The sequence below is a fragment of the Strix aluco genome, chromosome Z (genome assembly GCF_031877795.1).
Source record: "Strix aluco isolate bStrAlu1 chromosome Z, bStrAlu1.hap1, whole genome shotgun sequence".
NCBI lineage: Eukaryota > Metazoa > Chordata > Aves > Strigiformes > Strigidae > Strix > Strix aluco.
Genome location: NC_133971.1, coordinates 71,683,152 through 71,700,696, shown reverse-complemented (window position 1 = coordinate 71,700,696; position 17,545 = coordinate 71,683,152). Strand labels below are relative to the sequence as shown.

The 17,545-nt window shown below is 40.8% G+C and overlaps 1 protein-coding gene across 3 annotated transcripts in view; it reads left to right on the top strand.

Annotated features, from left to right (window-relative positions):
• Positions 1–17,545, top strand: part of NTRK2 (neurotrophic receptor tyrosine kinase 2) — a 209,187-nt gene that overhangs the window by 122,919 nt on the left and 68,723 nt on the right. The window contains exon 13 of one of the 3 annotated variants that reach the window (XM_074812060.1): positions 13,441–13,578. The exons of the other annotated variants lie outside the window; for them this stretch is intronic. Coding sequence (XP_074668161.1) covers positions 13,441–13,451 — 11 coding nt within the window. The 3' untranslated portion in view covers positions 13,452–13,578. Of the gene's footprint in view, positions 1–13,440; positions 13,579–17,545 lie in introns of those variants that run through there. 3 annotated transcript variants of the gene reach the window in all.

Here is a 17,545-nt window from a genome sequence, read left to right as displayed (position 1 = left end):
GTACGGTCTGCTGGGTCAAGCACTGGCTGGATGGACAGTCCCAGAGAGTGGTGGTCAATGGGGTTAAATCCAGCTGGCGGCCGGTCACAAGTGGTGTTCCTCAGGGCTCGGTGTTGGGACCATTTCTGTTTAACATCTTTATTGATGATCTTGATAAGGACATAGAGTGTATCATCAGTAAGTTCGCAGATGACACCAAGTTAAGTGGGAGTGTCGATCTGCAAGAGGATAGGGAGGCTCTACAGAGAGACTTGGATAGGTTGGATCGGTGGGCCAACGTCAACGGGATGAGCTTCGACAAGGCCAAGTGCCAGGTCCTGCTCTTGGGCCACAACAACCCCATGCATCGCTACAGGCTTGGGGAGGTGTGGCTGGAGAGCTGTCTGGAAGAAAAGGATCTGGGGGTTCTAATTGACAAGCAGCTGAACATGAGCCAGCAGTGTGCCCAGGTGGCCAAGAAAGCCAACGGCATCCTGGCTTGTATTAGAAATAGTGTGACCAGCAGAAGTAGGGAGGTGACAGTCCCCCTGTACTCTGCACTGGTGAGGCCACACCTGGAGTATTGTGTCCAGTTTTGGGCACCTCAATACGAGAGAGATATCGAGGTGCTGGAGCGAGTGCAGAGGAGGGCAACAAAGCTGGTGAAGGGCCTGGAGAACAAATCCTATGCGGAGTGATTGAAGGAGCTGGGACTGTTTAGTTTGAGGAGAAGGCTGAGGGGAGACCTCATCACTCTCTACACCTACCTGAAAGGACATTGTAGAGAGGTTGGTGCTGGTCTCTTCTCACAGGTAATTAGCAATAGAACAAGAGGGAATGGCTTTAAACTGCAACAGGGGAGGTTTAGACTGGACATTGGGAAAAAAATTTTCACAGACAGAGTGGTCAGACAGTGGAATAGGCTGCCCAGGGAGGTGGTGGAGTCACCATCCCTGGATGTGTTTAAGGGTCATTTAGATGAGATGTTGGTGGATATGGTATAGGGGAGAACTTTGTAGAGTAGGGCTGATGGTTGGACTCGATGATCCCAAGGGTCTTTTCCAACCTGAATGATTCTGTGATTCTGTGATTCTAAATCTCACCCCAGTAACCCCCACCCCTGACCCATGAAGTCACTGAGGTTGTTTGGGTGCAACTGAAAGGAAGGCTTTGCCTTTTCATGAAGAGGTTTGCAAGCTCCAGGTTTCAGGCCCCCTAGGGTGGATAAATAGCAGCTGCACTGACATCAATTTGCACTTCCCAGCTAATCCATACTTGCAACTCACTCAGTCTAATCCCTAAAGATATTATCCATGATGGGGAAAATAGCATACTTGGCAGGGTCGTTGATTAGCTCGTGGGTGGTTTAGTGGCAAGATGTTTTCAGTAACTGGCTATACATACAGCCATCGTGTTTCAGATGATGTGGTATGGATTGTGGCTTTCATATGAGAAATTTGTGTATATTGATGAGATAGTCTTAATATTTCATCTATATTTCTGCAGTTTGGGATTGTGTTCCTTCAAGTATAAGAGTCTGAATGTGCAGTTTAGATAATAATCATCATACTTCCAGTTGGCTTCTGTTAGAGAAAGTCTGCAGCTGAATACAAGCTGATAGAAGTAATTTTTGTAAATTAATTTTGATTTATGTTGCTGATCTGAAAAAATGAATTTACAGTCTACAGCTCCAGTTCCACAGTAAAATTACTGGTTGCAAGTGCGATGCTAATTTTAAAGGCAGAAGTTTTGAGAACATCCCTCTCCTATCCCAGTTTGAACACTGAACTTTCCAATTTATGCTTAGGGATTTTTATTTACATTTTAGGGATTGTTACACCATTTAGTTAAAGGTGATCTCAGACTTCTTCTGGCTTTTCTTGTTCTTTAACTATGGATTTCTTTTTAACATATGCTTAGCCAGACTTTGGTTCTCCCCGTTAGGCAGGAAAGTGGCAGAAATGCTCTGCTTGAGTCCACCGCCTTCTTGAATAACTTTTAAGGGAGAAAAGAAGCAGGAGTGATTTTCTTATCATTTTATTGTGACTCCCACAGTACTGGACTTTTCTCTTTAAAGCCATAGGTCTTGGAGTCTGGGGATGATGTCAGATTTCATTTTAGAATGAGAAAATTGTGAAGAAGAGCTTGAGAATGTGAGCCAGACCCCAGAAGGCTGAGGAAATAGAAAAAAAGATCTGCATTTGGTTTTCTTCTGTTTATTACATTGTGGGTTTTTTTCACCTCAGTTTCATGATTTGGGAGCTTTTGAGCACAGCAGCAGCATTTGAGAGTGCAGAGCTGGCCCCACTCTGCCAGCCTGGGGAGATGGCCCTGGCATGGCTGCTGCAGAGAGCAGAGGGGATCAGCCAGATGCCAGGACCTGCTGAGTTACATTTCCTCTCCCAGGCCATTTGTGGAAGGGTGCAGCTGGCTGTAGTTCAATACCCAATTGTTTCCATGGCTCTGACCAGTCACACCCTGCAAGGTGGACTGGTTTCTCAATTTTGGAGTAGGCTGACAACCTTCTCCCCAACCCTTGGATGACTAGCAATGGGCCATTTGACATGAAAAAAGAAGTAGTTGTCTGTATTTCCAGGGCAGGTTCAAGAGAAGGAGTGGATGTAGTCACCCAGTTTGTATTTCTCAGTCATCCTGGAGTCCCGCAGCAGAGCCTGGCCCCAGCACATGCAACTCCTCGCTGGGTGCATGGGCTCTCACTGCAGAGTGGGGACGTGAGAGTCTGGTAACACGAAAGCTACAGGCAAACAGGAAAATTCACCAAGAGCCTCTGTGCTGCAAGGATCTGCCAGGCCTCTGACCCAGACCAGCAGATTTGTTCATTTCTGTGTGCTGCTCATCCTTCACACACAGTAGCCTGTAGAAAATAGCAATGCACAGTGAGCAGACTGCCTGCAACGGACAATCTGCATTTGACTTTATTTCCCACGTACAAATTATAGCATATTCCAGGTTGTATCTGTCACCCTACACTTTCCTACAGTTTTGAGGAATAGGGGTATTTTTTGACACATTACAGGATGAAAAATAGACTGAGTTGGTCCCTGTGCATAGAAGAAGGGTCTCTCAAGAGAAACACTCTGTCAGCATTTCCATCTTTTTTGAAAGGCTTTTATATCTGAGTGACCACAAAAGAAAGGCTGGTATAGTGGTTTCTTAGCCAACTAAGCCTTAAGCCTGGGGATTTTCCATCAACTTCCCAAGTTTGCAGAGCTGAAAATTTATAAGCAGCTCATTTTCCCATAAAAGACACCATGACCTCAACAGCCAGAATGCAGAGGAGCAAAACTGATCAATCTTAGTGAAATCCAGACTGAGAAGAAAAACCTCACTGTCCAAGCTGAACTGGCCAGTATTGACATTCATAGCTAGTCAGGATTCAGAGGTTGTAAGGCTTAACAGGGCACTCACTTCAGGATCTTCAGATGCTGAAAACCAAAAAGCTTTAGATGGTGAAAGCCAAACATGAATGAGGTTGAGATTACAAGGAAGGATATACGTATTATATTTATTGATTGTCCTGATCCCATTGTGTGCTTTACTCTGGAGATATTTTATTGGCTAGGCAAATGTAGAAGAGAGAGATTGACTAAATAAAGTTATAAAGGTATGTGAACGTATATTTTATCTTTTTGACTAAATACTTTTGTAGTTTGATTGCAGTCAGCATTTAAAATGTGTGTCTTTGGAATTGTTCATCAAGTCATACATAAGTCAGAAATGTCAACCATATACATCGGTGGTGTATTTCATTAGCTGCATTTGACTTTTATTAACTGGGCGAGAGATCGGTCCCCCAGACCATAGCATATTGAGTCTCAGGTATTTTTGCCAATAATGTGGTCACATATTTCCTTTCCCAACAAATAAAATGTAACAGGGAATAAATAAATTCATGAGAAACTAGATTTTTGAACTCCTGCTTCTCATTCTGAGACTCAGCAGACCTGCATTTTTTTTTTGTTTTCCAACCAGATGGAAGAAATTCTCCCAAAGGCAGAAGCCTTCAACTTGAAAAGCATGGGTTTCTACCTCCTTAAAAATTCAGAATTGGAGAGAAGGGAATATTTCCACGTTTAGTGTAGAGGTGAACCTATAGAACCATTTTTGCCCCCAGAAGTTACTTGAGTTGGAGTCTTGATTTGTCCATGAAGTCAATTTACATGTAATAAAAAAAGCAAGAAATCATGCTTTCATCATACAGAATCTTGCTCTGTGACCTGAATTACTTGGTAAACTACTTGCTCTGAAAGCCCAAATGCTGGAAATACAACTACAAGAAAGAACAGCTTGGACTATGATCTTTAGTTTGTGAATGGCACGAGCGTTTTATCACCTGGAAATACAGCACATGAAACATACTTCTGGCTAAATAGTGGATGTTATAAGGAGATCTGAGCAATGAAGATCCAAAGCATGCATTTCAAGTACAGACACAGAATACAAGGCAAGACAGCATGAAACATGCACTCTCAGAAAAGTGTCCAGTGTCAAAGTTCAGGTAGAGCATGCACCTGCTTGTGTAAATTTGTCAGGTAAACTTCAGATAAGCACACTGTTCTTCTTCAGCAGAGCACTGAAATGCACTGTCAACATCAAGTCCAACCATGGGTTTCATGTGAAGAGCATTCTTAAGGACTTTATGAAAGATGAAGTGAAATTAAACACGTGTGCAAGCCTTCTCTGGAATTAGGATATTAGTCAAGATCAAAAAACCCAACATGGTGCTTTTTTAGTAGATGTAATCTCAGTGGCATTGCTACATTCAGTTTGTCATTTGACAATACATCTGTATCAGAAATACATACACTATTTTGGCAGCAAAATATGTAGCTAGATCAGTAATACATAAATGACAAATAGCACCATTTGTATTGTAATGATTAAATTATGCCTTTCAGACTCTGTGCTGCATACTGAGTTCTATGGATGTTGATTTTATATACAGAAACCTGCATATGTACATGAAAGCGTAATGCGAAAATAACATGACAGAGGTTAAATGAGTAGTACTTATATTTAAGCTGAATGGTAAAAAAAAAAAATCCAATATTAAAACCTCCTTATCATGAGCCTAAGCATAGGAGCAGGATTGGGCCTTGGATTCATTCCTTTGTGTCAGTGAGAGTTTTGTCTAAATAAGAAATACAGGTCCCAGGGAAGCAAGGTAGTATAAATAAGAATAAAATGAGACTTTTTAAGTCTAATAAATGCTAAAGTGTGAGAAAATCAGAAATAAATAAAATAACTTTGTAGCCAAAATTATTTCATAAACACTACTTCTAGTTTTCCTGAGTTCATCACCAAGCAAATGCATTGTTATTCAGAAACATAAATGTGTAAAATGCAGTTAGTCATGAGCACAAGCTCACCCAAAGATGAATTTTGGGAGAAAATGATCATGAATACAGTTGTCCACAATAAGCATCAGTTAAGTCAGGGTAGTATTTATTACAGTTGCAGTGCGAGCCGTGTTGTTTTTCAGCTGTGTATAACATGTTCACACCTCTCACCAGCAGCTGTCTCTGAGGAGTTAAGTCTGTCAGTGCTTTTGAGACTGTGGCTTTTGAGAGCGGTTTAGCAGTTTGTGTTCTGAAGGAGACTGTGCAGTTTGCAGATCTGCCCAGTGCAGGGAGGCTCTGGATGACAATGGGTTACATTATGCCTGGAGCCATCAGAACTGCAGAAGGGTCCATGGCCCACTCTGAATATGTGCATGCCCCTCCTATTTATGTGTTTCTGTGTAGGAATGGGGGTGTATTGGCTTGCATGGCAGCCCATGCGCCCAGCAGTTCACCTGCTCTGTTCCTCCCTTTCCTACATCGTTTGTACTCAGATTCAGTGAGAGAGGTGCTTTCCCATTGCATCCCACTGGTAGTGGATCTGCACAGCTGGGATGCAGAAAGCCCATGCTCCCACCCTTGTCTCATCTTCCCCTGCAAGCAGGAGGGCTTATCAGCTGCTCTGGGGTGGCTGATCTCCCAGACCTTTCTTTATTCTGTGGTCTGTGCAGTTTGATTATCATTCTGTCTTGAAAAACCTTTCCCAGCAAAATCGCTACTGAGGTTCATAAATTCTGAGTACCTTTGGTTTGGTTTTGACAGGGTTTTGCTGGGGAGCTCCTCATTGCCTCAGGCTTAGCTGCATGTGTGTTATGGACATAGGATAGGCCAGCAGCAAGTGGGACCTAATAGCCATTTAAAATGTTGTCAGAGATAAAAGTAACACAGTTGGTAAGATTCTGAAATATTCTGTAACATTCTTAAAATATTTTTTTTCAGCATTAACTTGTTAATTAAACCTCTTAACAGACTTATTTTCCACAACAGCAGTTGGGGAAAAATTATAAGGCTCTTTTTTTCTCACTGCAAGGTGTTTAATTAGTACACCTGTTTGAGTTTAGACATATATTCTGTATAATAAAATACCTGAGCTCAGCATTTTTGACTCGTTTAAAAAATATGATTATGTGGGTAGACAATTCCAGGAACATTCTTTGTCATTACTTAACAAAAGTAAAACCCCAGCTGCTGAAACATATCTTTATAGCCCTCCCTTTCTCACTTTCTTTTAAGCTAGTTTTCTTTTGGTCTGTTGGACAGAAGCGAGGGCACTTTTCAGTACCAGCAGCTCTCTTAGCTGAGGATGCTGAAGGAACTTCTGCTTAGTGGGGCTGTGACTGAGGGGCACAAGGAGAAACAGGCAACCCTTGAGCTCAGTAGTTCCTGGGGCCTTGAGGGTTGGTATGAATTTCTCAGCCTGTCGTTGAGCAGGACATTCCACAGAGGACAGGTTATCTCTCTTCAAATGAATACTCACTAGGTCTTATCTCTAGCCCATCAATGCTCATAATAATTGAAGACTATTATTTGCAGATTGTGGGGGAATCACTGTGATTGAAGTACAAAACCCCTGCAGGAGAAAAAGGTGTCAGATAACATAAGTCAAGACACTACAACCAGGTCTGAAATTGTTAAAGTTCAGTTGATGAACATTTGTGCAGTACCTCTGGCTAGCGACTTGCCCATTAGCTTTTGGGGGCAATTAAATGCTTAAATGGAAAACATATTGCATGGGAGTGTTGTTTGCATTTAGAAACAATATGTGGTGTATACATATGAATTATCACTCATTTCTATAAATTGCAGCATATCTCTGTATAACTAATAATCTTTCTAGGTTGGTTTTTTTTTTAAGATTTCTGCATTTGGGGAATCTAAATTCCCTTCTCAGATGTCAGCTAGGCACATGAAAGGACCATCTCAAAGGCATTCAGGTGCTAAATCAACAACTAATTAGTTTTCTAAAAAGCCCCTGAACAGCTTGGAAGTCTGGTCAACAGAAATCAGAGTGTTAATCAGCTTATTGCTTTGGACAATTCCAGTAAATGATTGCTTTGCCTTTAGCTACCTAAATGCCTTTGAAAACTGGTTGCTGGAAACTGTTGAAAGTCAGTAATTGTACAGGTCACAGGTGCAGGAAAAGGCTTTCAGTCTCCAAGAGGATCCCTTAGCAGCACTGAGTTGTACTGGAAGGTTGAAGTCAGAGTTAAGCAAATGGGAAGCGAAGCTGTCTTCACAGTGGCACACACTTCCCCTCTTCCCTCCTCCCACCTTGGTTTGTTTCCCACAGCATTGGAAAGAAAGAATGGAAAGTGGGGTGGTTGTCTCTATCATGTGGTTATTTATTCCCAAGATTGGATATGGAGAAGCCAAATCTAACTTCAGACAATCTCCAGTTTATATCATTTTGAGGGAAGTACAGATCTGACAGAATTTTCAACTGCCATTATGAATACTTCTTTGAGCTATAGTTTCAGTTAGAAACTTTGTGAAGTGAAGCCATTCTCACACAGCTCCTCTCATTTCTGAGTGTTGCTTAGGATTTGTTTAGATTTGGTTTCTTAGGCTGTCTTTCAAGGATGTGCTCTCATTTTTTTTGGTCCCCACAGCTTGGAAGGCCTGTGGCTGCCTTAACAAAAGAAAAGAAATAGCTGAAAACAATATCCATCAAGGGGAACATGTCCCACACAAAGTAGGGAGGGACAGAAAAAGGGAGAAACAAATGGAAAAAAAACCAAAAGAACCTCAGTCTCAGCCTTTGGCAAAGAAAGAACAATACATGACTGATTTGCTCCTACCACTTGTGCAGGAGGACATGATTTGTCTTGTCCCTGTTTTATTCTCATGAGAAGGAAAGCAACTGTTTTGTAGTATTTGCAGTCTCCACTCAAGAAGCTGTTGAGACTGGAATAGCAATGGGATTGCTTTCAGACAGAAATGCGTTGAGCAGCACTGTGGGGAAAAGCTCCTTCCTGGGTAGTAAAGTGCAAAGCAAAAGCTTATGGGTCATTCTGGTCTAGTGGAAGGTGTCCCTGTCCATGGCAGGGGGTTTAGAACTAGAGGATCTTTAAGGTCCCTTCCAACCCAAACCATTCAATAATTGTGATAAGGTATGGAATATACCTTTGGTCAGTTGGGGTCAGCTGTGTCCCCTCCCAATTTCTTGTGCACCCCCAGCCTACTTGCTCGATGGGGGGTGAGAAGCAGAAAAGGCCTTGACTCTGAGTAAGCACTGCTCAGCAGTAACTAAAACATGCCTGTGTTATCAACACTGTTTTCAGCACAAGTCCAAAACATAGCCCCATACTAGCTACTGTGAAGAAGATCAACTCTATCCTAGCCAAACCCAGCACAGTGTTGCTGTTAGATATATGAATGGCTGAGAGACGAATCTCTGCCTTATGATAAAGAAATAAGGCAGCAGACTACAGAAAAGTTGTGTCACAATAGTCCCATGAATTTCTCTCCTCTTACAGAGGGCTTTTGTAGGTGTCCCTTTCAGAAAGACAGAATTCAGAGAAGTGCTAAGAACACAACTGCTGCAGAAACATATGCAGGATTTTTTATCCTCCTGTCCAAAGAAGGGCAATTGTTTAAATGGAAATGCAGTCTAAGGAAAGATAGCAATCCTGGGTTTAAATCTTTCCTAGATCTCCATTCTCTTATAATAAGAAAAGGAGATACTAGCTTACAAGCTCAGGTATAATCCCTTTGTGGTCAAAAGCCGCCCATCATTCCCTGCTCTGTTTTCTGCTGGCAGAGCCTGAGAAGCCATGTCAGTGCTGAGCTGGACTTGGAGTTTTGCATGGCATGTTAACTCTGGGTAATCAGGATAAGAAGGCCATATATCAAAACCTATTTGAACACATCCGAGCCAAAACCAGCAAGCACTGTTTTCTTTGCATCTCAGATTCTGTGCTGGAACAAGCTTTATTTAACCTCATCTGTGACAAACCTCATTGTCTCTGACAGGTGTGTATTGGAAATTAGCTTTTGGGTTGTTGCTTTTAAGTAAACTAACGAGCCATTTAATACTGTGCAAGCTAAGCATTTCTGCATCCTGATACACTTGAATTATTGACGTTCTTGGTGTGTGTTGTTAAGCTGTGCAAGCTGTAAGATGACTTTAAATAAAATTGCACTTCTGGGTAACTACTACTCAGTCTGATCCACAGAAGGTGATGGTTTGATTCATAGGAGACAAGTTTTTTCTCCCTTCCTCTTCAACCCAATGAAAGGTGGCAGAGCAAAGCATCAAGGAAAAATAGTGTAAAGACTTACAAAATGCACACTGTACCCATGAATGCAAAAGATACGAAGTATATTAATATATTCAGTCTCTTAATGTGATACTCTCTTATAGCAAGATTACAGAACAAAGGAAGGGCAATGCAGACTCTTTAACATTTTGCTTGTTACTTTTAACAGGCAGCTGCTCTCTGTATGGCTGTAATTCACTGTATGTCATCAGGCTTTGCTCCAGGGAATACCTTCCGTGTTGCAAACATGGAGAAAATATGCTTATCTCTAGGTGTTGTTTAAGCCACCAAGCATGTTGTTAAGAGTAACACTGTTCTACAGTGGCATCATAAATATAAACTCTGAGATACAATTACTAATAAAACTCATTAGATGGGAGAAAACTGAAACAACATCACAAAGGTGAAGCAGATAAATCATGCTTGGACAATAGGGAAACTGTAGGGAGAATACAAAAGCCAACAACTTGCACATATCGCAAGCAACAACCAGAGAGTGCTCCACTAAGAAGTGGCACTCAGTGAGACAGTGATGTGTACAAATCTCCTTCTCCCAAAGAGAAGGAAGGAGAGGGTGGGGGAGGAAAAGGAAATAAAAGATAAGAAAGACAAAAGGGTAGGCCTGTTGGTCATTTACTCCAATTAAGCCAATATTTTGCAGCTGTACTGTTCCAAAGTTCAAGCAATTAAAATCACTAGCTAGGTTTTGCCCTCCCTGACTTCAGGATTTGGATTCAGGGAACAAAAGGATTTGGACAAGTAGGCTTTGCTTTTGATACATGACCTGACTTGATAAAAGCAGCAGTGTTTGGTTAAGGATCTTTTTAATTGCCTTTCACTAGTGTTCATCAAGCTTTCCTTCTTCTTGCATTTCATCTTGACAGCCAACTAGTTGAATATCCAGGTTGGGTTTGGAAGGGGTTTTTAGCCACACTCCTCTGGAGCCTCAGTGAAGAGAACTAGAGGTTGGCATGACAGGGCCTTGTAACTGCAGCTTTAACCGTCCGTTGATTTGGTTTTATAGATTTTTAACTGAAGTTTATTGCTTCTCTAGATGTTTAGGAAGGAATTCCTCTTGAATCCCTGATGGCATTTCATTATGGTCATAATTATAAAATGTCTCAGATCTTTGGGGAGTGTGAAAGGATCAATAGAGTACAAGACAGCAAAGAACAAAAAGCTCTTCTGGGTCACCATTTATTTCTGTACCCATCTGTGCCCCCCACCTCCAGACTCCAGCTGCTACTTGTGCTGCTGGAGATAGGAGGAGAAAGATTATTAGGGAGCTGGGATAAGGGAAATGTAACAGCAGCGCTTGTGAATATCAAAGGGACAGGATATTTAAGAGATACTGTGATTTGCATTGGTTGCTGAAAAGCAGAGGAGCCATTCTGCAAATTTTCTTTGTATTAGGAATATTAATATAACAGCGTCAACCTTAATGAAGATGAAATGGCCCATCATAATCCAAATTCTAGCACAAAAATACTTCTGTATGCAAATGTTTGCTCTTTCAAAGGATTTGTACATTGATGAGTATTTACAGTAGCATAGGAATTAAATTGCAGAATCCTTCTTTGATGATTATTATTTTGTTCAGTCTGGAAGAGATTTTCTGAGCAATTACTTTTAACTCACGGCATTCAGATCAGGATATAAAGTTTGTCAAAAGTCAGTTGTATTCAAATCTTGAGTTTTGGTTCAAACTTCTATTACTTCATTAGATCTTTCTTACAATTTTGCCATGCTTAAAGCTGAGTTTTAACTTCCATACTCTGATGCTTTCCACTTGCATGTGATTTTTACTGGATAAGTTTCTTGAGAGTCAAATATGACAACCTCTGGATAAGAATGAGGAAGATGATCAGTGGAACAGTGTGCTGATGTGCAGGCATCCTGCATAGGCTTCGGTATGAGATTGGCATCCGGTTCTTCATCTGATGACAGCCTTGAAAGAGTGGTTCCTCCAACATAATGCAAAATGAGGGAGGAAGGTCCTAGCCTTTACAACTTTGTACAACCAGAATAATGCAGCTTTTACTGAATTATTCCATCTTCAGTACAACTCCCCCTCCAAAGTTCCAGGGTAATAGCTGAGATTTTAAATGCACAGAAGTAAAGCTGTTCAAAAATAGAATTTTCCTCATATGGGAGATTTCAGCATTTCAAAATTACTTTCTGCTTTAAAATCAGAATGTAAGTTAAAGCAGAGCGCTTGATTCAATTTTGTCTCATTTTGAATTAAAATGTTGAAATGGAAAAATCTGCATCTTCAATAAAAATAATTTGGTATTTTAAAATGAAAAGTTTATTTGGGCAAACCAAAGTTATGGGTAAGATTTTTATTTTGGTGTTTTATGGGGTTGGAGGAAGAAAAGATTTTTCCACTTTGGAATGTTGAATTTGATTTTTTGTTTTAGAAAGCCAAAAAGGTATCTGAAAAAATCAACATTTTCCTGCTGATGAATCTTTGAAACTTTATTTTACACCATTAACACTTTTCAGTCAAATTTTTTGACTGGCTTTATGCTGACATCAGTGCTGTGATCAAAATTTTGGATATCCTGACTTGCATTCAATTAATATTTGACACATTTTCTTTCATTCCTACACCTGTTTCCATTAATTTTCTTGTTGAACTTACGTGGGAATGAGAGGGACTCTAAAAGACTGAAGTGGTTGTATGTAACTGCAAGTGATATGCAACAAATCCAAACTTTCTTGGATTAAAGGGTGAAACTCCACTGAAGTCAATGGAGCTTTAAATATTGGCACCACCAGAAAATTTGTCCCATGAAGTGCAATTGCATTGTCACATCTTGAATGCACTTCATTCTCATGATAGACGTTACTAAAGGAGTCGCTTTTCAAGCACTTAGGAATTTATTATTCTCAAAACCCATTTCCTCAGAGAGATCAAAAGCTCTTCTCATCACCATAGGGAGCCCATGGGAATTTCAGCATTCTGAAGTACAGCAGGTATCCAACTGCATTAAAATGTTAACTCCTTTTCTTTTTTCTTTTCTTTGTTTTAACAATGCTTTGGTTTTGTCATGAATCAGAAGTGGTGGAATCTAATTATTTTTTGCTTGGAAGGAAAAACATTCCAGCAGGAAAAATGTCACATTAAAATCAGATTGCTTCCAACTAATCCATAAAAGAAATTCCCCTAGTGAAAAGGCTCTCTCCCTGATTGCTTTGTATTACTAGTGTGATGCTATAATATCATCTTTATACTGTGTTTCTGGCAATTTTTTGGTATTATCTATGCAGAAAATAGATTGCAGGTCTCCTCTAAAAGCGAAATGTTTTTTCCTGCTTGGCTGTACAGCAGATCTGGAGTTTTCCCTCCTTGCCTATGTTGATATTTTTCGTTAAGAGAGGAGAATGATGCAATTATTTATTATTATTTACATGTGTTACTCCAGAGCCTCAAGGTCCGAACAAGACCTCATTGTGCAAAGGCTTGTGGGATTCCATAGCTTCAAATAACCCCTCTTCAGGCTATGGCCCCACTCCTGTAACCTGGAGCTAGTTGATTGACCTGCGGGCAGGTTACAGACCTGGGGCTTCACGCAGAGGGTGAAGAATGGGGGAAGGATGCTTTGTTGTCCTGCCTGCATGAGCAGGGAGTCCCAAAGATTAAATCCCTTGCCCCAGATCACGCAGGAAATCTGTGGCTGACGCTGAGGTGGAAGCCAGATCTCCTGCATGGCTCCCTTGGCCCCTGACCCATCTGTCCTTCCCGCCGCCGGTGTCATGTTGGCCTCCAGCGCAGAAACTTCTACCCGAGGAATTTTCCATTGAGTTCTGCTGCTGATGAGTTTCTTTCTCACCAATAGGTGGAAACTGACAGCCCGGTTTCTCAGGTGACACAAGGAACGGTTCTGCCATCCCAAATGAGGCAGGAAAAACATCACGCAGAACAAGGAATTTTCCATAAGAAACTGTACCATAGCAACTGAAAAAGACGTTGAAGCACATTACACTTTCTCAGCTTGTTGCAACCTGTGCTTTGATGCAACAGGACATCAGAAAAGCGAAGACTTGGTTTTTTTGTTTTTCTTTTCCTCACTTATTTCTTTGGCCAGGAGAGTGATTGCTTTAACTGGTGCTGCTTGATCATAATGAATTTATTGCAAAATTGTGTAACCTTTCCACATCCGTCTCCAAAGTCTGTGCCAGAGCCTGTGTTCTGGCATGCATTGTCATGCTATAGCTGGGAAGGGTGAGAGAACTACATCTGCAAACTTCCATAAGAGATCACAAGCTTTTGAAATTGTAGGATAACTAACCAAATGGGGTGCAGAAATATTTCCAACAGGCTGGCAGCTGTGCAATATATGGCATCCAAATAAAGTTGAGTCACTAAGAAGTAGTGATAAATAAGCTAGCAAAAGTTTGTGTTTTTTTCTAAGCATACCCCAAATATGATTGTCTCCTGTATCCACAGAAAACATCACTGTGCAGAAACAAGTGGCTGTGATATTGCTTTGAATATGGACAGATTCTTGCTGTACTAGGAATAGCGTTTGATTAAAATGTTGTATAAAATCTTTAAGGGAAGCCATTGCAGGGCAGATGTTTCGCTTGTACCTGAGGAGCTGTAACAGGCTGTTCAGGATGAAGAAATATAAATTAACAGAGCCTAAAATGCTTAAGTGAGAAAACAGGAGAAAATCTGATTAGCACTACTAATCAGCGGAGGTCTGGAGAGTCCCTTTCTTTGAACTAAAGCAGTTAGTCGCTGTCCTGTTTTTCAGAGTTCATAACGCACCTTGCCCATATTTAATCTTTCCCTTGTGTTCCTTCTCAAGCCCACCAGCAGTTCAGTCTTGCACTTCTCACTAGAGACAATAAACTCCATGGTGTGGATGATCTTCCTCTCCTTTATATCTGCAGATGTGAATTACTGGGTGGAAAGCTGCAGGATATAGCACATTATATAGCAGCATATAGCGCTTAGACATACGGTGTAGTTGGGATCTGTCAGTGTTAGGTTAACGGTTGGACTAGATGATCTTCAAGGTCCTTTCCAACCTAGATGATTCTGTGATAAATTCTGTGACATTTGCTATGTGTGTACCGTCTTTTCATTCAAACTCACAACCTGTCCAATATCTGAGGTATTTCTGAGGCAAGGTAGACCTATTTTCTGTAAGACTGCTTGTTTCATGTTTCCCTCAATGTCAGTGACAAGTCTGTCACTGAGTTGGGAAAGTTCTATCAGACTCCTGCAGAGCTGGGCTTGGATTTAAAACGCTGTACTGGAGCAGGAGTTGTCACAGCTGTCCTTAACAGGGCTTTCAGCAAGGTGTGTGTGTGAAAGCACAGTACTTCTTGTGCAGTAGCAGGGATAACGCAGGTTCTCGAACTACTTGCTCCTAGCTACTGTAGCTAGCTTTCAACTTGGTTAATTATGAACAAAAATACTAAAGTCTTGAGAAGAGATTTTTCCCAACAATGTTGCCTGTATCCTTAGCTAGAACATCCCTCATTAGGATGCAATTTACCATTTTCCCTAGTTTCCACAACAACTGGTATTTCTGATGCCTGCTTGGCACAATATGAAGGAAAATTATTCTAGTAGCTCCTGTTCAGAAATCTTTATTTGTTTACATTCATGAAGGTGTGGAAAGAGACCTACAGCAAGTAGTTTTGAAGTACTGGTTGCGGTATGTTAATCCCTGAGGGCCTGTTTATGCAGGATGGTACACATAAAAGACTGTAAACTAACAACATACAGACTGGAATAAGCAGAGAATTAGGGCACTTAGCTAAGCAGCAGACCTTCCATTTTCTTTTGTTCATAGCAAGTCTTTGGGGTTTTTTGGGGGTCTTAAATTAGGGGATGCTGTGGGTTTCTTAATTGCTTTCTTCAGCAGCTTCTCATTGTGACTGTTAATCTAGAAGGACTCCACTGAGTTTCCCAGTTTACGGTTTTGTGAGTGAGAGCAGGATTAGTTTAATGGCATGCAAGATAATACTGAAGGCAATGCAAGAGAAACAGTTTTGTTGTCAAATCTTTTTTCTGAATGTATTTTTTTTCTTTCCAGTTGCTTTTCTTTTTGACTGTGTTATAATGCCCTTAAACTGCAAGGAGGCCAGAATCTGTAAAAATAAAAGAAAGAATTCGTTGCAACCATATCTGAAGAGTTTCCAGTTCAGATTTTGAAATTAAGAAAGTGATGGCAGCCAGGAGTTTGGGCCATTGTTTTCAAAATATACCAAATAAGAACTCTGATAATACAAAACTTGCACTTTATAGCTTTGTGATACTGTCCAAATAGGAAGTAATCAGTATTTTAAAAAAACCCACTATTATGAAACAGCTAGGTAAGCATTTCTGGCCTTGTTTTCTGGGTGGGGGAAACAATGATAAAGGGATTAATTCAGCAGAAGCCTTATAAGAGTTGTTTGCCAAAGCACTGATGACAAATACCTTTTCATGTCTCTGTGTGTGTCTAGGTTTCAGAAGCAAACAATGTTGCCTGTCTGTAGTTTCTCTGTAAGGAAAAATGCAAATCAGTAATGGTTATTTTTGCAGTTAGAGCATGTTATATTTTTGGAACATGTGGCTGAATTACCATTCTCCTATTGAAGAAAATGTTACAACAAGGGAAGAATAAATGTGACAGAAGCAATGGTGAAAGCAACACACTAGCCTATAAGTTAGTTGAGAGTTGTACGTGGGAAAACACTGGAAAAACTACTCAATAAATCTTGAAATTGATTTATAAATAATTATGTTATCTTCAGACCCTTCCTCTTCCTTTAAAATTCTGACCAGAAGGACAGGCTAGAAACAGAGAGTCCTGGAAACTGCTTGAGGACCATTTTGTGGATGTTGGACTACCAAAAAGCAAAGTAGCCCTCCAGGTCTGTAACAGGCTTCAGACCGGTCCCTCCTAAAAGCAGGTCTGTACTTGCCCTCCTGCTTGTGGTGGTCTTGCAGGAGGCAGCAGTTAATCAACACTGCTTGTAAAGTGGTCTGTTAATGTACCCTGGTGACATCTTGTCTGTAGGGCTAACAATAACGCTTTGTGTACCTCAGTGTTTTAGTTAAGTGCAGATGTCATGCATATCAACGGACAACACCCATTTCCTTAGCTGCAAGTGCCAGTTCCCAGCAACTTGAGACAAAAATCCAGCTGTTTCACTGCTAACAATAAAAATTATGGTAATTTTTAATATTTCCTGTACTGATAAACACATGGAATATTCTGCCATTACAGTTCAACAAATGTAGCAGCCAATTGCATTGGTTACTGCTGCTCAAAATGCTTTCCAAGTACATGAGTATGTAGGCAGCTGGTATTTATTGCTCTGGGAGAGAACTTGAACTTCAGAAGGAAGGGGAGAAAAAACCAACATTTTGCCTATCTTTGTTCTGTGCAGACTGCAGTTGCTGTAAATATCATCGTGTACAGTAGTTGGAACAAAACAGTTTTGTTTTTTAAAAGCAGCAGTCATATAGATGCTTTCTGGTCCATGCATTTTTGGTTTATTGCAGAGACTGCCAGAATTACATTTGCATTCATTTCAGTCTACAAGTAGTGTTACAGAAGATTCAACTGTAAGTACTTTCCAAACATAAAGAGTGCAAGGGAGAAAGGTGACCATGATTTATGGTGACATCATATATGTGCACTAGCTATCACCATAAAATTAATTGGTACTAATTGGTCAGAGCTGCCAAATCAGTCTGCTTATGAGCGTAACACTCTTCTTTAGGTCATGTTCATTATATTGACATCATATGTCAGATCCTGAATAAAGTTCATTCAGATACTTCTGCCGTTCTTCTTCTTGTTTGCCCTGCTATGTGTGTGTGCTGCCATCAGTGAGAGTTCACGTCTCAGCAAAGACTGGATCTGTGTGCTTTGGGAAATACATGTCTCGGGTATCTGCCCAATGGCCACTTCTCCAGCAACAGCGGGGCTGTGG